The sequence below is a fragment of the Lepisosteus platostomus genome, chromosome 4 (genome assembly GCF_059453375.1).
Source record: "Lepisosteus platostomus isolate fLepPlt1 chromosome 4, fLepPlt1.hap1, whole genome shotgun sequence".
Classification (NCBI taxonomy): domain Eukaryota; kingdom Metazoa; phylum Chordata; class Actinopteri; order Semionotiformes; family Lepisosteidae; genus Lepisosteus; species Lepisosteus platostomus.
This window is the reverse complement of record NC_142614.1, coordinates 5425023-5452102: the sequence shown is the minus strand read 5'-3', so window position 1 is coordinate 5452102 and position 27080 is coordinate 5425023. Positions and strand designations below refer to the sequence as shown.

At 46.4% G+C, this 27080-nt stretch overlaps 3 protein-coding genes across 3 annotated transcripts in view; 1 reads left to right on the top strand and 2 right to left on the bottom strand.

Moving 5' to 3' along the window:
- The window catches only part of pak4 (p21 protein (Cdc42/Rac)-activated kinase 4), a 39718-nt gene extending 32962 nt beyond the window's left edge, over nt 1-6756 (bottom strand). Inside the window, exon 1 of the mRNA XM_088627732.1 lies at nt 6598-6756. The gene's annotated coding sequence lies outside the window, so the exon portion shown is untranslated. The remainder of the gene's footprint in view (nt 1-6597) is intronic.
- Nucleotides 6757-6877: 121 nt separating this feature from the next.
- On the top strand, nt 6878-17163 carry LOC148672214 (uncharacterized). Its single transcript, XM_088627736.1, has 3 exons — nt 6878-6975; nt 9413-9722; nt 10014-17163. Exon 3 carries the CDS (start codon nt 11547-11549, stop codon nt 13206-13208), a length of 1662 nt encoding a protein of 553 aa, XP_088483862.1. The 5' UTR covers nt 6878-6975; nt 9413-9722; nt 10014-11546; the 3' UTR covers nt 13209-17163.
- Nucleotides 17164-18706: 1543 nt separating this feature from the next.
- LOC148672213 (putative transmembrane protein INAFM2) lies at nt 18707-23849 on the bottom strand. Its single transcript, XM_088627739.1, has one exon. The coding sequence runs from the start codon at nt 23299-23301 to the stop codon at nt 23023-23025; it is 279 nt and encodes a 92-aa protein (XP_088483865.1). The 5' UTR covers nt 23302-23849; the 3' UTR covers nt 18707-23022.
- Nucleotides 23850-27080: the final 3231 nt, after the last annotated feature.

Here is a 27080-nt window from a genome sequence, read left to right as displayed (position 1 = left end):
TAAAAATGTACACCAAGTCATTCAGTCTTGAAGACAGGCGATAGCTCTGTGCTTAGAATTCTCCTGGTTTTAAATCCTTGCACCAGAGCTGCACAGTCTCGAAAATCTTCAGAGCACAGATTCTCAGTGACAACTGGTATGAGTGCATTTATATGCATGTGTTTAAAAGTGTTCTGTGGGTGTTTGCATGCGAGAGGAATTTTCCCCTTAACTGACCAAAACTGACTGACAGTGATCACTGCCTCATCCTTGACGACAATTTCTTGCGGAGAAAATCCATGGTAAGCCTGGAAATGTGATAGTGCCTGGTATCCAATTCCAGCTGCGAGGGAACTGAACACACCCAGTGCTGCCTGGCACGCTGCCATTCTTACTGTGCCATCACCGCTGTCCACATGGCGGCCACCTGCCAGACTGAAAAGGTCACTGGACTCGTGTCCGATTGCTTCCCTCAAATCAAAACCACTGCGGATTTCTGTAAGAGGTTTTGACTGCCATATCTGCTCTTGCATTTCCGATGCTGACATCAACGTCATTCTTAAAATCCAAATCGCCCCTTGAATCTTGAGCGCAAGGTTGACACGGACAGCAGTGGTTTGACCAGGAGTCCCCCAGCAGAGCAGGACCCTCTTGGCTTTCTTTCTCCCCAAAGGTCACTCGTGTGACTTGCGGGACGATTACAGGCTTGGCGCCAGTGAGCACAACTCGCGTCTTCTGATTGGAGCTCACTCTCCTGTGAGGCACAGTGGAGCTCACACCCTGTCGAACAAGTGCAGGTGTCAGACACCCAGGCCTGCCTGCCGCCCCTTAGTCTCTCCACACTCACTCGCAAACAACTGGCAAGCAAATGCACAGATTTAAATATCTCTCCATAGTATTAACTTTGTGACCGCAATTACATGTAAGGTTATGGAAACAATTATGAGAATTAGGGGATCACCTAGATCTTAGGGTAGTGTCAGAGAAGGCAAGTCCTGGCTTAACAACTGGTTAAAAGATCTCTGAAGAAACAACAACACTAGTGGATGCACCCAGAGCTCATGACATGATGAGCTCAGGGATGTAGATTTTCAGAAGCTTTTTGATAAGGTTCCCCACACATTCACGATGGTGAACAGGAAAATGTGTGCATTTGCACTGAGAATTGGTTAACAGAAAACAGAGTACAGACCAGTGATTAGTGGAATATCACAGGCATTTGTACCAGAACCACTGCTATTTCTGAATTACTCGTCTATCCGGGATTGGGATTCTAATATAGTTAACACATTAGTCAAGTCTGAAGACGTGAGGATGTTTAGCAAACACTACAGAAGCAGAAAATGAAATTAAAGAAAGATTGAGATCAAACTGACAGACGCAAGGAGTATGACGTGTTCAGTATAATCATGGCAATCATATCAATGGGCGTTATTATTGTACAATGTACGAGCTAGACCTCATTAAGAATACTCTATACTTCTGCTCACCATGTCGCAAACGTGTACTGCTCCGGCACAGTCCAGAAAAGAGCAACAGGATGCATTCTGGGATACCCCACGCTAACAGGGTAAAAGACCTGAAACCTTTTAGTCTCAAGCAGAGATGACTTTGAAGGGGAATGGGAATGGTGCGGAGGCGTCACCTTCCCACCAGGTTCGCTCGAGCCTGCTCACGTTTTGCTGCAAAGCAGTTTACACGGCTCTAGGGCTCCCGTAAACGAACAGGAAGAACCCTGCGCGGCTTTGTTCCTGCGCACAGCAGCAGGTGGTAACAGGCCCAAAGACTGTATCTGAGCCCCTGGGGTGCTTATTTGAAACAAACTGCATCACCCCACCTTGTTTCCTCTGCAGCACAAATCTGGGACCAATTCTGCACAAGCACTGTGCAATGGTTTTGTTTGAAAGTGTATAGCCCACTTTTATGTGGTTTTGGTAGTATTTACAATTCTACAATAGGTTTATTCCAGGCTGAAAAGAGAAGAAAGAAGAGAACGTTCTGGCCGTGGAGCCTTCTTCAAGTGTGAGAAGGCTCCATGGCCGAAATGTTGTGTTTTCTTTCTTCTCTTTTCAGCCTGGAATAAACCTTTACTTGCTCCTTTGCAGCCTACGCATGCTGATGCAGCTACCCACCTGAACTACATTTACAATTCTATATTACTGTAGATTTACAGTTTCTGCAGCTATGCTTTAAGTTTATCTGGGCATATGAATGAAACCATCCTTAACCACTGAAAAGAGGAGACCAGTGCATTACTGTGCATTCTTACTGAAGGGAAACACACACTGCAGCTGTGCTAAGGAATCATGCTTCCTATCCTGTGCTGTCACGACACCCAGCTATAGTCTATTAAAAAACAGTACATCACAGTACACCAGGGAGAGCTGTCTCCTGCAGTTGTCAGTTTGAAAGCAAGCGAAGATAAACACATTACACCTCACCTCCTTCTCTGTTGGGGAAAAAAATAAACTCTGGTGGCTCTTTCAGGCACCAGGAAGAGCTGGGACAGCGAGAAGACCACATGCTTACAACACTGGGAATATGGAGCAAAGTGTTTCACCTCACTCTGCAAAAACAAACTTTCCAGCAAAGTGGCCTTTCCTTTCAGGTTCAGTTACTGATGTTTCTTGTGTGCTGTCACAAGCTGGGCAATAAATGACCATTATCTAATGACCAAATTTTCATATAGGAGAACATTTCTAAATGTGGCAGGCCCAAGCCTGTTATAACTAGAGATCTCCAAGCCCTTCCAAAATTTCACAGAAAAAGAAATATCACCCAATGTAGGCAAGACAAAATACCCGTCTGCACAGTTTAATCTATCTCTATGGCCTCTGCTCAGCAGAACTGAATCTGGGGTGTAAAAACTCCAGGGCGAACACTTACACACAGCAGTGAACAGAAGGCGGGACATAGAGCACTGGACCTCTCACTGTGTGGCTGAGGGTTCAAATCCCAGGTGCAGTACAGCTGATGTTCTCTTGAGCAACATACTACAATCAGATTGCTCCAGAAAAACTGCACACCAACACAAGATTACAGCGTCATTCAAACAAAATAATAATAATAATAATAATAATAATAATAATAATACACTTGAGCTCTCCTGAACCCAACCAGTCTCCAAAACCAACGAGACAAAAAAGTCATGTTCTTTCCCCAATTTCACAATCAGCAGAGTGCGTCACAGCAACCAGCAATTTTAATTGAATTTCTCCTCGCTAGCACAGCAGGCGACCAGCAGAACAACTTAATGACTCCTCGGCTATGTGCTGCGTGTAGAGGGGGAACAAATTGAACTGCCGTTTGAACGCCAGGCTCGTGTACGCACGGCCCCGTGGATGCCACCGTGAATATTCCTGCGGTGGACATTGTGCAACAGGAATTGTGCCCTTTTATTTATTTTTGTACAGTGTCTTACCTGTATACGTGTACTTGGTTAGCATGCACTCGTTTTAATTTCAGTTTAGGCTGAGAACGGGTCTCAAAATTATGGTCCTCTTTTTAAATAGTGCTAAAAAATTCCACTTTGCACTTCTTGAATGGTTTGGGCACACTGTGACGTTGTAGAATTTTTGGCAACCTCCCTGTCTAGGCAGATCTGCTTTCAGTGGATTTTCAGAGTGCAGCAGTAAACAGTGGGCAGCCCATAAAGTAGTTATCAAGCTCCCTATCTACGGCACTCCCTCCGGATTGAAATCAGAGTGTACAGCTGCATCCTGCTTTCTTTTTTTCAAAAAAGGCCAAACTGAAGGCTCATCACGTTGAGCTTCTTTTCCTTTACTGCTTTGTGCAAAGTGCCTTGAAGTTGACCATGTGAAGAACTAAGGGTGCTACAGTATATAATCCTATATTACACTGTACTGTACCCTAGGTATCTTAATGTTATAACCTTTGACCTCTCGACATGAGGCCGGTCATGTTCCAGGAAGGGAAGGAATGGATCCAAAGGGGAATGGCAGCTCCTTGAGCTTCTTTTCCTTTACTGCTTTGTGCAAAGTGCCTTAAAGTTGACCATGTGAAGAACTAAGGGTGCTACAGTATATAATCCTATATTACACTGTACTGTACTGTTTTGAACAGTACACCACAGGCATTCAAGGCCTGATGCCCTCTCTCCCCTCCTGGAGCTGCCCTAGGTATCTTAATGTTATAACCTTTGACCTCTCGACATGAGGCCGGCCGTGTTCCAGGAAGGGAAGGAATGGATCCAAAGAGGAATGGCAGTCATGTCTAACTCAGCCACTCTCAACCAGCAGGCATGTGCCATCCGAAACCCAGATGCAAAACCAATTCAGAGCCAGACCTTCCACTTTGAGAGAAAAAGGAAGCTGAAGGAATTGCTACTGAAGATTATTAAAGCACATGTGACTCGCGTACTGGTCACTTTTATTTGACCACTATTTATTAGTGCACTAACCTCCTCCACTAACCTGAGAGTGCAGCGTGTTGCACTACTGACATTGCTATCCATGTGTTAACTGCCTTTTATGTGGGGAACAGTCACACGAATAACTAGAGAATAACAGAGTGTCTTGTTCCAGAGCGAAATATCCCTTTAGCCTTTATTTTTTTTATTCAGAAAACAAATGTTAAATATCGCCATCCGTCCATTTTCCAACTGCTTCTTCCGATTCACGGCCGCGGGAGAGCCGTGCCTATCCGGCCAAACAACGGGTGCAAAGGCGGGGTACCCCCTGGATGGGACACCAGTCGATCTCAGGCCAAACGCAGGGGTTTTTTTTTCCCTCGCTAGAAGCCAATTAGCCTACCAGAATGTTTTGGGATTGTGGGAGGAAACCGGAGCGCCCAGCATGAGGAGAACACGCCAGCATGAGGAGAACACGCCATCTCCACACAGGCAGCACCCCTGGTCCGGAAGTAAAGCCGGCACACCAGCAATGCAAACCACGGCGCCACCACGCTGTCCTGTTGAGTATCTGATCAGGAAAGTGCCCTTCAGAAAAAGGACAAAGAAGGTAATAATATTTACCTGTGTCTGGGACAACAGATGATTATTTAGAAGAAATTTTGGGGTAGAAGCAATTTAGACGTGAAGGACAGGTGTTTCAGGGAAGGGAAATGTCAGGCGAGGAAGAGGATAAATAATGGCAAATGTGCTCATTGGGATTGCTGAACCCTCTGTCAATTTCTGCGCTGCTCCCTTGTTCATCAGTGATGCGGTTTTCTCGCTTTTACATGAAGTGATCAAATGAAACCTTTGAAGGTCAGCACTTAGCTTCACGGAGCGGCTTGACAGACAAACCTTAAACAACCCTGATCTCAAAACAACCTCACACACCCATATCTGTTTCCGCTGGCAGCTTTCTCCCAAAGAGTCTTATCAGTGAATTGTAAATCGTTATTGGGAACCAGCACGATGCAGACCGCACCGATCGATACCGTTAAATTACAAACAACAACAGCGACACTTTATTAAAATACCGGCGGTAGAATTACGATCCCAATCACTTATTAAAAAAAAAAAGCAGCAGTGTAATTGGAAGCACAGAAATTAAAAAGATAAACCCGAATGTAAGAGTCAACAGGTGGTCCATCACCAATGCGCCAAGAGCCTGCGATTTCATTTCTAAGAAATAAGGAAAGGCATTTCTGTGGGGGGGGGCAGGTTTCTTCACAGCGGGGTGTCAAGTCCTGCACGTTACCAATATATCGCACATTTGCAGTCTGTGCAGTCACATGATTTGCTGTGCCTCGGTTTCCCCTCTCCGCCTCACACCCTCATGTTCTCCCAACTTTCACAAGGGACGCCGCACACGACCATCCAGCCGGAGTGGACGGGGTGTCGGCGCCCCGTGGCACGATTACTCTGTATCAGCAGCGGCTACTGCGCCGCACGACAGTATTTATTACATACGATTTACACACATATATATACACACACAGCAGTCGTTTCTGCTGTAAGACGGACACTAAATGCGCGCTGTGGTGTACGTGGAGATCAGCACTCGCCCAGGAGATATCACATGAACATTTCCCAAGTACAGCAGATGTCTCGATATGGTCCAATAATGGCTGCAAAAGGACTCGAAACACAGGACGGTATGTTGAACTGATCCAACATGAATCCGCTGCCGGAAAGTGGAGCAAACTGCATTTCTTCCCCATATACTGCAGCTCATAATGATAAGTCACGCTGATAATAATCGTGTTTGGACTCGCGGAGTGTGCCATGCTGTAGGTCCACTTCAGAGAACTGCCCAACACATCGATCCAAACGCAGCCTGACCTGGACGAGTGACCACGACAGCCAAGTCTTGCGGTGTGCTCCGGTTTGATTTTTGTTTGTTTTGAAAACGATTGGGAAAAAAACAAACCACGACCGGACTTGCACAGATTTTCAGATACATTCCTAAATAGGTCAACGGTTTCGGTTTTCGCCGAAAGAAGGGCGAATAATCCACTAAAATTTAAAAACAAAACAACCTCCGATACTTGGACACGACCTGGCTCATGAGCCACACCGCAAGTTTTCACAAATGACAAAGTAGAAACTGTAGATAGCCACGACTGAACTCCACTGACCCTTTCACAAAAGATACAAAAAATAATAAAATATAAACCCAAACAATGCATGAAGTTCCTATCGTTTCCTACCTGGGTGTTTCCTTGGTGTCTCCCGTTCTAAAGCAACTCCGAAAACCCCCAGCGAGTTTCTCTCTCTGCTGTTATTGATTATATCCTATTCCGTAGATCCCCAGCCGCGACCTCACTTTCTCGTCGCCATGTTGGGACAGGGATCGCAATATCCGGGACATTGGAGTCACTCCAGCTCCATAGCAACCAGCGTAGGAACTGAGCCCCTAGCAACCGCGGACTGACTGCTGGACAGTACAGGAGCCAGAGTCTCCGGACTTCAGTTTTGTCTCAGTAACGGACCCTTAAAATCGCCTCTGCCGCATTCGGTTTCGCTCCTTGTTATAGTCTAAATATAACATACTCTCCACCAGAAGCTGTTTTCCGAAGATGTAAAATGTAATTATGTCGCCGAAAGGGATTCGCCCTAAGATGATGAGATAGTTAATTGACAATATGTTAATTGCCTGCCAAGTCGATCGGATCTTTATCGTATTATGTTGGAGTCTAATGTGTGCAGTTTATGCTGCGGGCAAAAAAAACAACTGCAGGATTCCAGGAAAAAAATATTTACCGCAAGATTGTGTGTGTCTGAATTAAATCAATCAGCTTTGCTGTTGTTAAGGGTACCTGCCTAAGGAAACTAAATCTTGAGAGCCGTGGGTGATAAAACTAACAAGTCTTCGTTAGAAAGCACGCCACCAGTAAGCAACGAATGAGCCTAACATGGACATAATATTCATCATGTGACATCGGTAGACGAGAAAAGGTCACGTTGGAGGAAAAGCAGACCATACCTCAGAGTCTGGCTGTGTGTGTGTGTAGGGGTCTGTTCAGGATTCATTTAAAAGAGGATGGCTCTAAAATTACTTCATGTCTGAAACCTGCTGCACAATCGTGCTGAAAACATTGATCTGAGAATCAAATCGAGGCCAAATCGACAGCTCCAGACATTCACAGGGGTGGAGCTCATTTTAAATATCTATGTGCTTCTGACTGCTAAGGTCATCGCACAATTCAGTGAATTACATGAATGGGCTTTTGTGTTCTGAGCCTAAAACATGTTTTCTTGAAGATGATATCCACACATCCTACATCTAACTGCTTTATCCAATACAGGGTGCCAGGGGAGTCAGAGACAATCCCTGCGGTCAATGGGCACAAGGCCGGGCACACCCTGGGCAGGATGCCAGTCCATCGGAGGGCAGACACACACACACAGACAACCCACACTTGCACCAGGGCCAATTTTACCAGAAGCCAGTAAACCTACTTAATTAAACTGGGGTTAAGATCTTACCATAATGTCTTTGGACTGTGCACTGAACCAGAGAACCCAGCAGAAACCCATGCAAACACAGGTAGAACACACAACCCTAACCCTAACCCCTAAAAGGGTTAAAAAGGGTTTTTCATTTGGTAAAAAAGCTAGTTTTTCATTGAGTGGGTGGTGTGATGTTTTCCCTTGCCAGGGGGATAAAATAAATGCAAATGATCTTTGAATGAATATTCGATGAATGTATTTAATATGCAACAGGATCTAGCATCGTCTGGAATGTGAATAGCTTGGAAACTAATATGCTTCCAACTTCAACCTATTTTATGTGAGGATGTGTGTTGCTAAGGATATGTATTCTGCAGAGAGTTTGTCACTTCTGTAGGAGTTCTCAGCTAGAAAATGGCAAGACAAAGTTCAATAATGCAGTGAAAGTGAAAAAGACATTTGCTCTGACTGCATCTGCTGAAAATGACAAGCAACACAACTGCAGGTTTTCAATATATCAGGTAACAGGAGATGGGAACAACAGTAGTACGATACTGAAGGAGACGGATGTCAAAAATCGTTATTAATGGTAGCAGAAGCTCCGCTGTCTTGAAAATGACAACAAATCCAGGTGAAAACGCAATCAAATACCGAACGTTTAGTGTCACCCACCCAGATTAGGCTGGGGAAGGACATACTCAATGACAGGACATTGTCCATAAACAGATTAGAACACACTTTCAAATTCAGTTTTCACATAAGGAAGTAAGAGGAGGCTAAGTGGCCCATCTGGCCTGTTTGGGAGTTAGTAGCTAATTGATCCAGGGATCTCATCCAGTCATTGCTTGAAAGAAGCCAGGGGGTATCAGCCTCAACAGTATAGCTAGGTATCTTGTTTCATACTCCCACAACCCTTTGTATAAAGAAGAGCCTCCTGTTGCACGTCTATGTCATTGCATTGTGTCTCCTCTGGGTTGTGTCAAATTTGCTTGGAATGTAAAAAAAAACCAACAACACTCATTTGGATCGAGAGATGCTGGTGAAATGAGAATATTGAAGGCAGGGTCCTCGGCTATACTGTTAATTTTCAGCTGTTTCAAATAGCTGAAGGGGTAATGGGATATACAAAAGGGAAAATAACTGGGCAAAGGCAAGAGAAAGGCTACTGCCTGCTGTACATGAGGAAATCAATACAGATGCATTCAGAACACAACCCCCAGGGCAGCCAGCGTGACTGCCTAACTATGGCAGTCTGAGGCTGTCATCTGTGAAATTACAGCTCAGCTCAATAAATAAAATGTTTTTTTCAGTTTATTTAACCCCCAACACTACAAACATATTAAAACATGCTCATATACCTGTTTTTAAAAAAGTATTTTCTTTGTTTCTTGGAAAATATCCTTGCTGGATAACTTAAAAACGAAATAAAATTCTATCTTATTTATAGTACCCAACATATGCATGCCAGATCTGTATGCATGCAAGTACAGCAGTCTGTGTACTGAATGCATTTTTGTGTTTAGGTTAAACAAAGTCAATGTTTCTTGTCTCCGTTTGATCTCCTGTCTTCAGAGGAGCACTGCAACTCTCCATGATGAAGATCGCTGACAAACAGTAACATCCCACCTGATACTGAACCACCATCATCACGCCCTTAATGTGGAAGAGCCCAACACTCAACAGCCACCTATCAAGAGACTGAAAACCATCAGACTCCCTTCCCTGAAGACTTAGGAACAACAAGAACTGAATTTCTTTAGTCTTGAAAAGCGAAGACTGTGAGGGAACCTGATTTAAGTGTTTAAAATCCTCAAAGTCACCAGTAAGGTTAACCCAGGGGATTTCTGTAGAGGGAACCTGAGGACACAAGGGAAACCTATATGTAAGTGAATTTAAAACAGAAAACAGGAGGCACTTCTTTACGCAAACAGTTGTGGAGGTATGGAGCAAGTTATCCAACAGTGGTGCTAAAGCCCAAACCCTGGCTTGCTTTCTTCGCATCTCTTTAAGGTCTTCAGAGCTTAGCAGAGATACACCAACTGTAGAATACATTTGGGAAAACATTGGTTTGAAACAGCTATTGTCATTTATGATGTACACCAAACGAGAAGTGTTTTAAATGGTGAATTCAACACAATTTGAAAAGGGACCAGTTTATCCCACTGTATTCCAGGTGCAGTCGATGCCAGTGCAGCACTCTGTGGGGCAGAAAGCAGAGACGTCATCTTCTGTGAAAGACATGACAGTAAGAGCAGAGGTACGACTGTAGAGAAGCAGGGAGGAAAAAGACATGCACCCCTAGAGATGCACACTGCTTGCACAACAGGAACTACACTCAGTGGGTAAATGTCAGCATCGATCGGAGATTATGATCATGCATGCACTGCTACTTCCCTAGCCATTGTCAAAAAAAGCGGTAGACAAAGATGACGTGGGCTCCTAAGAGGCTCCATCAGTAAAGGCTGTGACAGAGTGCAAACTGAGGACCAAGGCCCTGACATTTCATGTGTGAGCCGGGTCACTGCGGAAGCCAGCTCAGGGTTTCCCCAAAGGGTGGCAGGTTAGGGTGGGTGTGGCTCAGCCACGGTCCAGTCGACTCTGTGAACTGCAGGGCGTCTCCCTGAGAGAGGCACCTCTTCTCAGGCCTGGACTAGCTCTCCTGCTGGCACTGTGGAGCTCACAGCGTGCCAAACGGTGAATGTGTGTCAGAGAAGCATATCTGAAAAACGAACACACGGGCACACGAATGAAATCATAGAAAGAAGGCAGAGTCTCAATGCAACTGACAGTGCCAAACTGCCAGGATGTATAATCGACCTAGTCACACAGAGAGCTGCTTGCCTTGATGGGTCATAGGAAGCCAAAGACTATCCTGGAAGCACAGGGCAAATTTAGAAAAATCCATATCTCCCTGGAGGTGAGAAGACACCCAAACACCCAGAAGAAGACCATGTGAGCACTAGTGGAACATGCACACTCCACACAGACGCCACAGCAACCCAGGACCAGCCCCAGAGTCCAACAGCGGTGAGGCTGCAGTGCTTACTGCCTGCTATGCCACTGTGCGACCCAGGGCACGCAATAAAAGAAAAGGCTCATCTGCAATTAAAAAAAAAACTCCTTAAACAATCAGATCCTGCATGGGTTAACTGAGCACAACTGGTGGCCCTGCTGGGACCGCTGTGGGCTCCTGGTGTCGGCTGCTGGGGCTCAGCCGCGCCAGGGCGGGCACGGCGCTAAAGCCCTCGTCCGCCGGGGCTCCCCTGCAAGCCCGCCCTGCCTGGCGGCACGCGTCGCCATGGCAACCCCAGCGAAGCAACCTCTCCGCAGCCGCCTGAGATCGAGGAGAGAGGAGGAGGAGAAGGGGACAAAGGGAGAGGGATCGTTCCTTCTGCCGTTGTTGTTGTTTGTCGTGTCGTGAACCACAAAGGGAGGAGCAGCAGCTGGAGAGAGCCAGGGCAGGGGGGGGAGAAGGAGCCAGCCGGCACGTGGCGAGAGAGAGCAGAGAGCGATGTGCCTTCCAGGCTGCAGCGCTCAGATCGATTCCTGATCCAGGGAACAGCCATGCAGATGGAAGGGGGGACTCGCGTTCATCCGCGCTGATCCCGCGAAGCGCTGCAGACAGGCGGCCGAGCGGCACTCCTGTCCTGTGACCCTGCGCGGACACCTTCCCAGCGTCCTTTCCCTGCAGCCCGGCCGCCGGGGCATGTTCACGGCTGCAGGCCAGGCCGCGCGCCGCGAGGACAGCGCGGCGACGGGGACCCTCCTCCAGGCCATGTCGGATGGGAAAGTCCAGCTGGCCAGGTTCATCCTCGCTGCCCGGGGAGAGAGCATTGTGAACACGCGGGCTGGGGGGGCCGGGGGGGCCGCGGGCCGGACAGTGCTGATGTGCGCCGCCCTGCTGCCCAGGCCAGCGGACAGGACCCTGTTCCTCAGGCTCGCGCTGGCAAAGGGCGCCGATGTGAACCTGCGGGACCAGGGCGGGCGCACCGCGCTGAGCCTCGCCAGCGAGCGGGGGTACCTGGACGTGGTGAAACTCCTGCTCCGCCACGGGGCTGACCCAGGGATCTCGGACGAGCAGGGGCGGACGGCACTGGCCTACGGCGTTCGCGAGGGGCACAAGGCAGTGGTCCGGTTTCTGCTCAAGGAGTCAGAGGGGCCGGAGCAGAAGGGGCGTCTGTGTCAGGACCACACTGGGGGGTCGGGCGGAGGCCCGCGGGATCCCCGCGAGGACCACAGCCGTGGGAAGAGAGGAGAGGGCCGCCTGCGGCCGCAGAGACCGGAGGAATGCGCCGGGCCGCCAGAGCTGATCCACGAGGAGCAGGAGGGCAGAAGTGGACATGGAGGCCCCCAGGACTCCCAGCAGGCTCAGCGTGAGGGGTCTGGTCCCCCCGGGGGCTGGAGGAGACTGCTGCGCCGGGAGGGCGCTGGGACGCTGGCGGAGCTCATCATCCGGAACCCCTACACCAGAGAGGAAGAGAGGGAGAGGGGGGCCTGCCCCGCGGTAAGGGGGCCCCAGCAGGACGATGAGAGCTCCCCCCCCGGATGGTCTGCTCATCGCCACTTCCGCCTTCCACCCCTGGCCAGCCCGGTCATCCGGAACCCCGTGTTCGCCACCGCCACACCCGGACGCAGACGGGAAGCCCGCACTTGGCCGGGACCCAGCCTGGACAGGCCCAGCCAGAAAGTCCAGAGCCAGCAGAGCCCTGCAGAACCGCCCAGGCCCAGTTTTCTCCCCAGCTGGCTAACGAGGGTGCATTCACAGCCTCCTCCCTCTGATCCGGCTGGCAGGCCTCCGCATGGCTCATTTCCGAAGCCCCCGAGCGCCTGGAGGAGGTGGACAGTGACCAGGAGCATGACGAGCTGCGGAGGGCCCACCCAGGACGAGGAGCAGCCCAGCAGAACCCTCAGCAGCCTCCGGGATCAGCCTGAGACCCCGGGGCTGTACCTCAACCCAGCGGCCGACTGCGGACACAGTGAACCCCCAAGGCCTCTCCCGAGAAGCCCACCCCAGGATCCCGGGCTGCCCCCGTCAACCTCCGCCGACCCCTCTGCCTCTCCGGGAAGAGAATCGACGTCCCCCTCGGAGACCCCCGACACAGTGCTCAGAAACAAGTGGTTCCAGGAGAGGGGCTCAGTCTGTGACCTCACGGAGAGGCAGGGGTGCTTGGAGGTTGGGGGCGTCCAGAGCTCTGCCCAAGCTTCCCACGTGAAGAGGCAGGGTGGAGGGGTGTCGGGGAGCCCCAGGCCCCTCGGAGTGCGCCGCCGCCACCCCTCCCCTGAGGCCAGAGGGCCGATCGGCAGACAGACGCACGGCCACCAGGAGGCGGAAGTGATCTCCCTGCGCCACTCCCAGCCCAAGGCCTGACACAGACGGCTCTACCTCTAGGTAACTCGTAGCCGGAGGCTCTCAGCCGGGGGTTGGATACACGCACAGCCCCTGAGACGGTCGGGGGGCCGGGCTGCGGGAGAGGGCAGGCGGAATTTTCCAAAACACGAGAGTAAAGTGTGCCAGGAGAAAAAAAAAGAGTTCTGGGGATGTAAGTGTTCATCTGAGTCTGGATTGCACACAGCCGACAACGTGTCCTTCTCTGCCTCCGACGGGGCTCTTCCCAGTCAAAGCACCAGATAAGCAGGCAGCTTTTCGCAGCTTCAGGCTCCCGATTTGCTCCTGTGTCTCAGAAAACAACTGTGAGCATTTAAAGAGGAAAAACGTCTGAGAGAAACTGGATGCGTGGAAAAGAGACGCAAATTGAACATGATTTGCAAACTTGTCAGCTCTGGTTAAACAGGGGTTTGGGGTGGAGAGACGCTTTTTTTTTTCCATTCCAAGATACTTGGTAGTTCATTGTGTTTTTTTTTATTCTACCATATTTTCTCTTGTGAATCTCCTGACTTTATGAGGCCAAACAAGATAAATATGTGGCTCCATTAGAAATCAGAGCTTTATCAGTAAGACAAATTCCTAAGTAAAGAGAATCAAGTTTGAAGAATCAGAGTGAAGGGGAGTTCTTATGCATACACTGTAACAATACACCGTAACACTGTAACAATACATTGTTAGATTGAAACAACACACTGTAACAATACACTAACAATACATTGTAACAATACACTGTAACACTGTAATAATACACTGTAATACTGTAACAATACATTGTAACACTGAAACAACACACTGTATGGGCACACAATGCGGCACAAATTGACATTTATAGTTGTGCAAGGAAGTAACATTTTTCAGGTTCTGTGAAACGATGGGGATGAGAAATGTTAGATTACCACAAAAGAACTAGGAGAGTGCAGTTTGGACAGAAATATAACACAGAAGTTAAATGTCCTCTGGTTTTAAGAAAAAGGCTGTTGAGAGATTACAGGGACAAAGCAGAGAGGTTGACAAAGACAGACCTGTGAGGCAGCAGTTCTCGGCAAACAGCTTTCTTATTTTAACATTAATTTCACACAACAGGTACAATGAAGTGAGTGAATTAAGATTAAACAGGAGTTAATGACTCAGTGAAAACCTCCCACAAAAATAAGAAAGATATATAATAGCAGAACACAACTGTGCAAATTTCATGCACTTAGCAAAACGTAGTTCTAGAGAATGGAAGGTTCTGAACAATTTGAAGTGTTAATCGAGTTCACATTCTTGTGAGCAGCACTGGCGAGTGAAACTGCTGGTGGTCAAACAGTAAATTCAGCACAATACGCAGCACCTCTGACCCTACTTGTGCATATATAATTACACTGCGGCAAACCAGTACTGGATCTGTAATTTCGTCACATGTGTACTTTTGTTTTAACTGTTTAATACAAGCAATTAAACAAATGGTGGAGCATGAACGGGAGTTTTAAAAAACCTTTTAATAATGCAGCAGAAGAACAAAAAAAAGAAATCTGATATTGCTTTCCACACTGTAGCTGTGCCTGGACTGGACTGTTCTACAGGACTCCACGACACCTCCTCTGAGTACAGGCTCTTGGAGATTTGCTCTCAAGGTTGTTCATCTTGAGGAAGAATTTTAGCATTTGCCTTTTTTATTAAGTATATAAAATAGTGACTATTTTTATTCGCTCATATGCCTTTTGCTTAGCAACAGTATAAAAGGATAATTCAAGCATATTATTTAACCTTTTGACTGCTATTACAAACTCCAGAATGTCTAGCTCATTTCACACCTTTTATTTTTATACCTCCTTTTGTCTATATGCAAGGTAGAACTGCTTCTTAAGAAGAATGTGGTCAATTACAAAGAAATGTTTGTAGAGAGAAAAACAACTCCTAATATGGAAACTTAGAATGAGCTTCCCTGTGTGAATTTGCTGTATAAAACTCATTGCATTTATCATCTCGGTGGAGAGGTTACTCACAGATCTGTATGAGAGACTGCTCTCAGATCTGCATGATTATATCTTCCCCATGCGCATGTATAAAGGGACTCTGCTTGACCACACCTAACCTGAGTGAAGACTTTTCTTCGACAATCTCATGGGCCAGGCTCTAACAGAGCAGCTCAACACTTCAAATGTGACAGAATTTAACGGGAATTTAGTCTCAAGGACCCCACAGGGAGAGATGAGATGCCTCTGCTTTATCAGGCATTGATTCGAAACACATGGGCTCTGCAACAGATGGAGCAGTCGTGCAAGATCACCAGTGAGGAGCGCAGGACTTGAGATAAAACTGCTTGTGGCAGCTTCCATGCTGACTTTCTGGACCAGTACCAGTACCAGTCAGCAATGACTGACTTTCCGTACCAGTATAAGACCTAAGGACGGATGCAAACGAGAAGAGAACTTTTAACCCATCTTGTTCATTTGCTAGTTTAGTTGCTTAATTAACCTACAATTCAGTCAACTCGCAACCCGCAACGCTGTGTGTAAAAAAATGTTTTCTTAGTCTCCATTCTAAATTAAGGTTCTAGTCTTCAATTGTTACCCTGTGTCTTTGCTTTGCTGCTCAGTCTATAACCCTTTAGGAGTTTCTACACGTGGTTAAAATCTGATTTCAATCTACTTTGGTCTAGACTGAAGAGATTTAGTTCCTTTAATCTGACACTATGAATTATCCTTGTGACTCCTCTTTGAATTCTTAGGCTGTAAGCCTTTTGTGATGCAGTGACCAAAACTGAATACAATATTCTCAATGAGGTGTTGTAAAACTTGTCACTTTCTGTTACATCTCCAAGCTTTCTGTTTGTTCTGTTTGAATTGCTTCCTCACAATGTCTTGAAGAGGACATAGACAGATCTACAAAAGACCTGGAACGCTGCTGCCCTAAGACCAGTGAGTGTCTTGAGGGCTCAGGGAGAGCGCAGAGTAAAACATTGAGGAAAACAGCTCCACAGCACCTCCTAGTCTCTCACCTCTCTCTGTTCTCCTGTCACAAGTCCCTGTCTCACCTGCTTTTTTGGGGGATCCAAAATCAGAACAAACAGACAGTATTCAGTGGCTGGAAAAAATAATTGTAGAGAGAAGTTTCTAATTCACCTTGTTTACCCTGCTGAAAAACTGGGGACATTTGTAACAACAAATAAACTCCAGTATGTAGCCCTTGGCTGTCCCGGGTAAAGGAAATAATGGTAATAATTCCTTACACCTATATAGCGCTTTTCTGGACACTCCACTCAAAGCGCTTCACAGGTAATGGGGATCCCCTCCACCCCCTCCAGTGTGCAGCCCCAGCTGGGTGATGCGATGGCAGCCAGAGTGATGGCCATCATGATGCCGGTTCATTTTGTGATGCTAGAACTGGTTCTCTCTCCTGCCTGAGTGTGCGCTAGCAGTGACAAGCCCCAGCTGTAGGAGAGTAGAACTCCCCAGTGTACTGAGTGGATATTACATTTCGATTTTCCACACAATCTCCTTGCCTTCTGCACAATCAATTAAATGTTATATATATATATGAGTCTGTTATGCAACATTTTACTCGGGTTTTCACTCGGTCATTTAACTGATTTGAATCCTGCCGAATGGCTCCAGTCCTGCTCTTTCAGAGCAGCAGAAAAAGATCCTTTTTGCTTCATTAGAAAACTTTCAGATGCCCTTCCCTGGCATTCCTGGATGCTGGCATTTTCCTCTATTACTTATATAGACCCTCCAGTTGCCCAGAATCCCAGTGCCGGCGCTGACCAGTCCAGGTTTTTATTGAACTGTACTGCTACCAGTTCAGTGCGATTTCATCTCCGGAGCTGTTTGGCAGCAAACCCGCGGCTACTTGGGTATATATGGTGCGTGGCTTGGAGGGAGGGTTCAGGATGTGGGAGATATGTTGTGTATGTTCCCTGTTGTGGAGTCTTTTATAATAATTACCAATCGTTTTACAGTCTCCTGAAATGTATAAACACATGTACAGCGCAAACACACAGAACTATAAATGATCTAGCTTTCGGTATGTGTGACATATTTTTTTTAAAATACACAAACGAACTTGGCATCCTCTCTCTTCAGCCTGTTATTTACTCATTTATGTGGTGTAAGATGTGTTGCTTGTTAAACAAAATTAGACCTGCTTGCTGGCAGTGGTCTTTGCTAGCAGGTCTCCCATCTTAGCAAGTAGACAAATCTAAGACAAAAGGTGTGAATTCCATTTTCTTCCAGCGTGTCCTGAATATGTTATTCTAGGAAAAGAGGTCAATTCTGAATAGTTATTATAGTGAAACGAGAGACCTGTACTTAAAATGTTTCACTACTCTTAATGTAATGAATTACATCGTGGATACAAATACGTAGTCTGTGAAAGTAAATACAACACAATACTGGATGGTCTCTGAGCAGAGACATTTTACACAAAGTTTCTGATATTTGAGATTTTGACAAGGATTTGGCATTTGGTGGGAACAGATCACCCCCTTGTGGAAGGAAGTGAAATAACAACTTTTGTATTTTTGCTGGCGGGCTATTTCTGCAGAGGTCACACGGGGTTTTTTCTGTGGTATTTACCACTGTATATCCATTTATAACTGCCTGTATAAAAGTGGGCTCAAGGATGCCCAGCCCTGGTGTTCGAGTCACAGTATAGTACTGCAGGAAATTAAGATCTTGTCAGATTCAGAAAAGAAGTTATTCCAATGATGCTCAAGAGAAACAAATTCTGATTCTTAAGGGATCAAGTGTCAGGGACTGAGCAGAATAGTCCCGTAGGGTATTAGGGATTCCCAATGATGAATTGTGTAGTTTTGGGGGATTTAAGGGCTGCATACGTAACTATGGTTCATAATCAAGGGAGTGGGGAGTGGGGACTACTAAAATGGGTACCCAGAAACAGAGAGAAATATTTATGCTCAATCCTAAGCCCAGTTATAAATCTGGCAGAGATACATTGCATCTGGAGTTCGGTTCTTAATGCTTTATAATCAATCCCTGCATTTTGGAAGAACTGTAAACATATATTTTGTAAGGGGTTCATATAATGAAGGCAATTGCTTTAAAAGGGGTCATTCAGCTAGAAAAGTGAGAAATTCTTACCCACCCCCCTTCCATAAGAAAAAAAGTCTGGACACAGTAGATGTGTATGAATAAAATGGTCTATTACCTTCAGCACACTGCTCTCAATGGCTCTGAACCCTGCGCTCAGACCCCCAGCTTCTCTCCCTGTCTGGGTGTCTCATGGAGAGCAAGATGGGGTCTGCGAAAAGACAAATTCCTAATGCAAGAGATTGTATATGGCCAATAAAGTGATCTTATCGTATAAGAGCATTATTAGCGCACATTTAGCATCAATCCCCAACATGGCAGTATAGCTCATTTAATAAAACAACACCGACCTCTAGTGGTCACAGAACGACGTTACTTCAAAGGAGCTTTCAGTACAGCAGATTTAAAATCACAACAGCATACACAAAGGAAACAAAGAAACAGAAAACAATTTGAGGAGAGTAATTTATTGACAGATAAGTGATAAGTGAATGGGTTACACGGCAATAAAAGAAGACTAACCTGCACAAGAGGTGCTCTTATTCTACAGCGGCACATTGCACGGCACACAAGCCTCCCCAGTGATTGTCTTTGGTGCACCTTGCGCTGCACCTACTTGTGCACAATTAATCCTGCGATAGGCTGTGGGCCAGCAAGACACACGCTTGCTAAAGTTCAGTCTGCTCTGCTGCACGAGTGAACGGCAACTTCTCTCCTGTCCATTCTTCAACCCCGTGGGAAATAAAGACCGGACAGGATCTGACAAGCAGTCATTACTGTTTCCACTCAGACTGTCACAAAAGCTTTGCTTCTGAACTGTCACAAAAGATGGAATCTCTACCAATTCAAGCGCTGGCCGAACACCTCAAACACAATTCCCTTCAGTGAACAGAAAGAGTCCTGTTACTTGCAAATCAGGGACATGAGCATATATTTAACCATAGGAAATATGAACAACTATTACTTTATATCCGAGTATATTTTGATATTTTAATAATGTAATATTGAGACATCACATAAAGGTCTAAGCAAATCAAGTGGCTCTTGTACATATAATTTCCTAATTGGCAACATTAGTATTTTACATCCCTATGTAGAACTTTGGATTACAATTTATGGCTTTAGCTTCCTATTTATATATATTTAAAGCAACTAAATAAAGTATATACACATTAGTCAAGTAAATCTACAATAACACTAAAATGTGGTGGAAGAACACACACAGTAGTAAGACTACATGATTGAAAGCACATACGGGAGAAAGAGACAGTTCAGCTTCCCCTACTTAACATCGGTACAGAGTGCACAGGCAGAGACAAATGGAATTAGAACAATTCTATTAGAGGAGACAGCCTCTTGAGCTTCACACGATTTCACAGACTGGCACCCTTCCTGTGACACGCTGTTAGTCACTAGATTCTTTTAGGGACATGAATAGTATTTATGGAAGTGTCCTCTTTTTTTTTTACCAGCAATGTCTTTCAGACATTGATCACTGATTCATCCCAATGTGAAGGCACCTATGAGGTCTGCAGACATACAGCAGTCACTGGCACTGACCAGGATTACTCGGGGGCAGCTGGGATAACTCAGTTAGTGAGCCGTGTATATATATATATTATTGAGCTTCAGTCTCAATTGAAAAACCTTGGAGTGATATTAGATTCTGGCTTAAGATTCGACCCACTATGTGCTACATAGTGTCAAAACATATTTTTTTCACCTCAGAAATATCGCTAGACTACGCCCTATGTTATCACCAACTGTTGCTGAAAACTTGATGAACACATTTGTGTTCTCTTGAATTGACTACTGTAATGCTCTACTCGCTGGGGTATCCAAATCTACATTGAACAAACTGCAGTACGTCCAAAATTCGGCAGCCAGAATACTGACCAGGTCTAGTGCAAGTGTTCACAATACTCCTATCCTGGAGTCCTTGCACTGGCTTCCTGTCAAATTCCATGTGGATTTTAAAATCCTCATGCTCACCTATAAGGCTCTGCATGGCTTGGCACCTCAGTACCTGTCTGAGCTATCATCGCCCTACTCCCCATCTCGCAACCTTCGCTCTTCTAATTCTGCCCTCTTTTCTGTCCCCCAAACCCATCTACATTCTATGAGTGACAGGGCCTTCTCCTGTTATGCCCCCAAGCTCAGTAACTCTCTCCCCAAGGACATCAGAGAGTCACCTTCTCTAAACTCCTTCAAATCCAGACTCAAAACCCTCTTCTTCAGAAGAGCCTTTACTGAACTGGTTCCATTCTTCACCCCTCTGCTCCTACTATACTTAGTACCACCATCCACAGTCTCCTCTGTGTACTGTAATTGTGTTTTATCTTGTGTATTCTTCTTATTTATTGTTGTTGTCATTCTGTAAGGTGCTTTGACAAGCCTTTTTTAAAGGCGCTATATACAATAAAGTTTAATTATTATTATATTATTGGGATCATTTTTTTCAGCCAAATTTAAAAAGATATTAACATCTGGAAACTAGTTATATTAGAATTGCTTTAAATATTGGCATTCACCCTGCTATTTAAAACAAGTAAAATGCTATATACAGAACCCCATCACTCTGTTAACAGGATGAACAGAAAATACCATTTATAAAATGTTATATATTACAACAGATAATACCATGGTATAATATACTTATACCATGCCCCAGTATTTAGAACTGATTTCTGCTTCAGCCCAGCAGAATGATATTCAAATCGTTTGTTGAGCCATAGGCTGACTTAACCCTTAAGGTTACAAACTATATGGGAAGATGAAATCGCCACATGGGCTACATCCAAAATACTGCACTGCAGACTGCTACTGGCATCTAGGCATCGAGGAAAGACAGACACAGGCTTTCCCTGATCCTGTCCACTTCGCTCAAGTCTATACACGAATTACACTGTCCAGAGACCTTGCCCTGAAGATAAACGGGCCCTTTTGGCTGGAGCCCTCAAACACAGCATCAGCCCTGCAGGCGGTGATCTATTACCGAGCAGCGTGGCTCTCAGTTCAAGCCCTTCGTTAGCGCCATGTGATGTCATTAACGGTGCTCAGCCAGGAGAGCGAGCCGCCAGCCTGAGAATCATCTAGAGATGGATGGAGCTGTTACTGCGGAATGACTTTCACCTTCAGTGCCCTTAGCTATTAAGATCGGGCTGTCACCAGCTGCGTCAGGTGACACTCGCTGCTGCTATTAATAGAGATACAGAAATCTGCCACACAGAAATACTACTACTTCTAAAAAAATAATAATAGTCCAACATACGTGCCTAAAGAATCCCTTTATCTATCTATTATCCCCTCTTTCTCACATGAAATAAGTCTTCATGGTTTTCCACGAGTTATTTTTAGATTTGCGGTCACCGGCATTAATTTAGAAGCTGACGAGTTTCACCGTGAAGGCACAGGACACAGAAGTCTTAAGAGAAACGTGCATGTGACACAGGCCTGACTTACAGTGACTTCCAAAGGCAAAAAAAAAGTACTTTCTGCCAGTGCCCGAATGGACAATTGGGTAATTTAATCCAAGACAGAATAACTCACAGTGCTAATCATCATTACATACACAGGCGCGCCTGTAGACTGGTTCTTCCGCTGGCTATGTTACAACAACGTGTATGACTTTTTGAAAACCAATAAGTGGGACTAATAAGTCAGCATTAAGACATTATGTAAAGATCCAAATAGAATTATGCAGTAATTCAATTTAAACATCGGCATTAGCAGGTCATGGCATTTTTCAATGATTTTAAAACGGACCGTCTTAAGTCATCTATTCCACACGGAGCTCCGGAGGACACTCCTTTCCCCTGGGCGAGGACTTTGTCTTTGATCTGGGACACGATTGACATGTCATTGAAGGCCAACGGGGAAACAGTATATTTTTTTTAAAGTTTGCAGTAACTATTCCTAACCCTGCATCCTTCTAATACCGAGCCGACAGTTGTGTTCCACCTCAACCTCCCACCCTGGCTGCTGCTGAAATCCTACAAGGTGGCGCATCTCGGGAGCTGCGACAAGAGATGCGCAGATGGGTTTTTTCCCCAAGACCTCCTTTACAGACTCAATTAGGATGAAAAAGATGGGGACGTTATTAACACAACAGGCAGCGCGCAGCGGATGGAAGATCACTGTAGCCCACCCTGCTACAGTATATCGAAAATGTTAACACAAGCGTTTTGGACAATTGTTAGGGCCAAATGATCAAAATGACTGTCGTCAAAGCAACTGCCAAGCGTGCAGCCCGCCCTAACAGTGTTTAATAACGCGTAACAACCGGATCCAATACACTCCTGCACATTCACCAGCACGATTTGCGCCAATATCAGCGGCACTAGAAGTCAAAATTCGTGCCGCTGCCAACGCTGGGAAATGTTGTGATCGCCTGTTCGGATGGAGGATCCGTTTTCCTCCGAGTCTCCTTCAGTCGGATCCCTTTCCAGTCGGAAACTCGCGCGTAGGTCCCCCTGCGGCACGAGACACGTCCTGCCCGCGTCACGGGCCCGCGCGGGTCGCGTTCACGCGTTTTGCATTTGGGGGGGAAAACAACATCTCACACAGTTGAAGGAGATTCGATTTCAATCGCGTTTCAAGCACTGGGTCATGCACAGCTTCGCTAAAAAAAAAGAGAGAGAGAATAACTATGGAGGAGACTTCGGGACGAGATGGTCCCAGCAGCGGGAGGTTCTTTAAATCAGTTCCCGAGTGAATGAGTCGCTAGCCTGTTGTCCTTGTAGACCCCCCTCCGCGCACCCTCCTCATAACCTTGGCGAGCATGTCGTCGTGGTGTTGGGTCCTGTGCTGTTGGTGGTGCTGTTGCTGGCGGAGTTTCCTGCCTTCGGGCTCCAGAACACCCCGTAGTAAATGACCAGGACGAAGGACGCCAGCGACACGCTGAGGAAATAGGTAATCGCCATGGCCACCTTCACCCATTTCTTAGTGGCCGTATTGGCCACCTTCACCCGCTGGTCCCCGGGATAGCTCGGCCTCTTCTCCGCGCCGACGTGCTCCTTTCTGTCGTTACTTGCACCCCTCATGGTCGACCTGCTCGTGTTCTTGAGAGTTATGGTGATGGTACAGTTTGATTTTATTGTAGCTCTACTGCTGAACCGCGGCAACTATTTTATAAATCCAGCGATCTTGGTCACGCGTACATCCGTGCATTTTGGCTCGGTCCGCCTCTGCCCTTGGATCATTTTCTGCACGGGTAGCCTGTGATGTCCCTGCTGCTGCTGCTGACATTCCGCCGCAAGAACTCAGGTTAGGACAAGGCTGGAGGACACGGGGTCTGATCGGAAACATGCTCTTGTTTATAAAGAGCTCCTGCTGGCTGCCGAGCCACGCCCCCGGCCAGCGGGGATTGGCTACTGGTGAACGGAGCACCGCCCCCTCCACAGGGCCCCAGCTGTCACTCACCCACATTAACTCCTCTTCAACCGCCGGAAGGTTGTAACAGAATGCCGACCGGGAAACCTCAGGACTGCGCATCTGGACAAATGTATCACTTACAACTGAAAGAAATTCACAAAGGCCTTCCAAGGCAAAATAGGAGTAGGGCATCCAAAGCATAAAAGTCACATTTAACTCGTTTCTCCAGCATAAAGAGGACGTGCGTTATCCTGTTATGTCAGGATGAGCCCTTCAGAGACGAGGTCCCAGCACCAGATCAGTGTGCTGCGCAGTCAGTCTACTGTCAATCATTACCAGTGACGTTACTGCAGCCACTCTTGGCCAGGTCATCACACGAGTATCTCCCCATCAACTGATCATTCTGCTCATCTCACACAGCTGCTGGATTAAATCAGGTCTGGCCCTAAACTGTGACTAAGGGGAGAGCAACAGATCTGGAAGTTTATTCAGCCTTTTTGAGCCAAATACAATTGCTAGGAAATTCTAAAAAAAGAAGGTGCTCAACATATTGGTGCCTTTCTAGTTTTATTTCTGAGTTTCGAAAGGTCTGGCATAGGACATGCTAAATCACTTCATCTCCCCTTATCCACTAACTAGTGAGGTGCCTGTGCAGCAAAGGTGCTGGCATGTACCACCGTCATGGTAGGAAAGATCAATTCGTCTAAAATGACACTGACAAACATTTACTCAGTGACATCTGGCACTCAGCCTGGAATGCACAGCACAGAGTGTCGCATAAACGTGAAAATAGATTGAGCAGCATGGTGGAGCAGAGGTCGGCATTGTTGCCTCACAGCGATGGGGCCCTGGGCTCAATTCCCAACCTGTGTGGGGTGCTGTCTGTGTGGAGTTTGTATGTTTTCCTCATGTTTACGTGGGTTTATTCCCCACAGTCAAAAGACGTGCCGGCAGGTCGATTGGCTTGTGGGAGATTTGCCCCTCGGTGTGTCTGCGTGTGTGCTTGTGCCCTGTGATGGACTGGTGTCCTGACCAGGCTGTATCCCGCCTGGCGCCCCTTGCCTGCCGAAGAAAGGCTGCAGCTCAACTGGATGAAACAGTTAGAAGACTGATGGAGGCATTGATAGTTGCATTTAGTACAACATCTAATATATGTTCGATATGGCAGCTACCACACCGCTCTGTAAAGGTTGAGGCAATGCCTTCCGCAGTCCCACACAGGCCGTTAATTACAAATCCTTCAATGCAGCGTTTTCTTCTCCTTATGAATCAGTGTAGTTACGTGTACAGGCAGAACGGAACTATAAGGAAAAGCTCCAGAAAGATTTCGATTAACCCGTCACCCAGACGTCCTGCTTTTCGTGCATGACGTAATTAAATGTACGTTATATCGCGCCAAGACCACGGCAACAAAACGAATACACAAGATAAAAACGCTCTCAAACAGACTTTTCTGAATAAAATAGGTTTTTAGGATCCGCATCTTCTTAAGACTATTCATCGAGGCTTCGTGTCAACCAGGTGCAAGTTGCATTTGGAAAACCTAACAAATCACCCCGTATAAAGTGTCTTTAAACACTTTTTCTGAAAAAAAAACACCCCCAAAACACTCACGATTTTAAACTGCTCCATCATTGGTGTGTTTCCGTTAAGACTAAGAAAGCTACCAAGATACTGTATCCGTAAAGCGATTCCTTCTCCGATTAGCACCTGTGCACAGCATCATGTCGGGCTGGGGATTTCACCAGTTTACCACAGGTTAAACACAATGGATAGTATTTCTGTTACCTATCTTACAAATGTATTCGTTCGGTTTCTTGGACAGCTAAATCGTCCACAGTGCACACCCGTACAGAAATGGCGCGGCCTCACCCCGAGGTTTAAAACGGGGAGAGACTCGTCGAAGATAGGATTATTGTTCTCCGGACGTCGTCGAAATGCGAAACATTTAGCCCAGATTAACAGTTAAAGTTACAAAATTGGACACAAAACCTTAAACTTGTCATCCTCGCCCCACACACCCTCAGAGAGCTCACAGAGGGGAGCTCCCTCTGTCGTCGAAGACACCGCTGGTCACTTTCCACCCCGTAGCCCCATTTTTTTGTTCCATGTAAAAGAAAAGGCTTTTTTATGCCTTTTAAAAGTATTTCACGGTTTAGTTATATCAGTTGATGGGGGAAAAAAAAACGTTTTTCCTCGTCGAGTGTGAAAACGACTTGAGCGCGAGCGTTAGCGACCAGGAACAGTCCATTTCGGTTGAGGGGTGTCTTAAAAACTGTGTTTTTTTTTTTTTAGATTATATGTAGAAATAAGTACCTCTGTTTTTTTCAGAATGAGAATAATTTCTTAGTACAGTCGATTAAAGAGCCATGGAGCATTTTCCAAATATGATTTCATAATATTATAAAAGGAAAACATTGAATTCACGGCACTCCCACCCCCCTCCTTTCCCATTTACACAAAGCAAGAGCTCAATTGCGATGTAATTGGTTCCGTGTCTGAAGAAAGAGTGTGGCTGTATTAAACGTTTTAGCACTCAGGTCAAGCTGTCTTGTTCTATTAAGCAGTGGTGCTTCTAGAAACGTCGCATAGGTCGAATGTACCGAGTGAAAATACTGAATTGAGGGTCAGACTAACAATATTGGTCACAAAACTGTCCGGAGCAGGTACAGTTTTGTGATGACGTTTCCTTTGCCTTTAACTATTTTATACATACCTCATACATTGGAAGATGTTAAAAAACAAAATACTGAACCCAAATGTGCCTATTTTTCTCTCCTGTCAATAGTCGTACCCAGTCACGGGACCAGGGGTAGTGCGTGAGTCTCCCCCGTAAGGTCCGCCTTAAGTATGACCTAAGTTGGTCTTAAACAGAGTTTTGGCATCAGGGCAATTCCGAGATTTGTGATTTTTGGCAGCTTTTGGGTCCTCCACAAAAGTTTCCTGTTTTCCTGAAAAAAACAGGAAACTATTCCCAGGGGAAAGGCATGACATATCTCAAACGAAGTTTCAATAACTGAGTCATGGGACAAAATTAAAAAACAGGAGAGTGTTTAGTCTCTTCCTGGCCCACCCTGAAGAACAGCGACTCCCTCCCTTTCCTTCTCCTGCTACTGGGACTGGTCTGGCCTGGGAACAAACCTGCACCCGGCCTCGGGCCTGTTCCAACTCCAGAGAGAATGAAATGAAGGGAAACAAAATATTTTTGTTGCCCTCAGACCACCGCCGTCTTCTTGGGTTGGCCGAGCAGGCGGCGATGCACTCAACCCCCCGTGTGCGTGTGCTAGGTCCTCTCGGGTACCCGCCCGAGCCGAGAGACGACCAGGGACCAGGAGCCACCAGCTGCCCTCCCTCCTCGTCACTGCGGCAAGGCAGACGAACGAGCGATTCAGCGCTGTCCCGCTGGAGTTTAACCAGGAAAAAGAGATCCTTTTGTTTAATAACGCGT

Excerpts from the sequence above, each read along its gene's own strand:
- LOC148672213 (XM_088627739.1), bottom strand. The coding sequence starts at position 23,301 with ATGAGGGGTGCAAGTAACGACAGAAAGGAGCACGTCGGCGCGGAGAAG.
- LOC148672214 (XM_088627736.1), top strand. The coding sequence starts at position 11,547 with ATGTTCACGGCTGCAGGCCAGGCCGCGCGCCGCGAGGACAGCGCGGCG.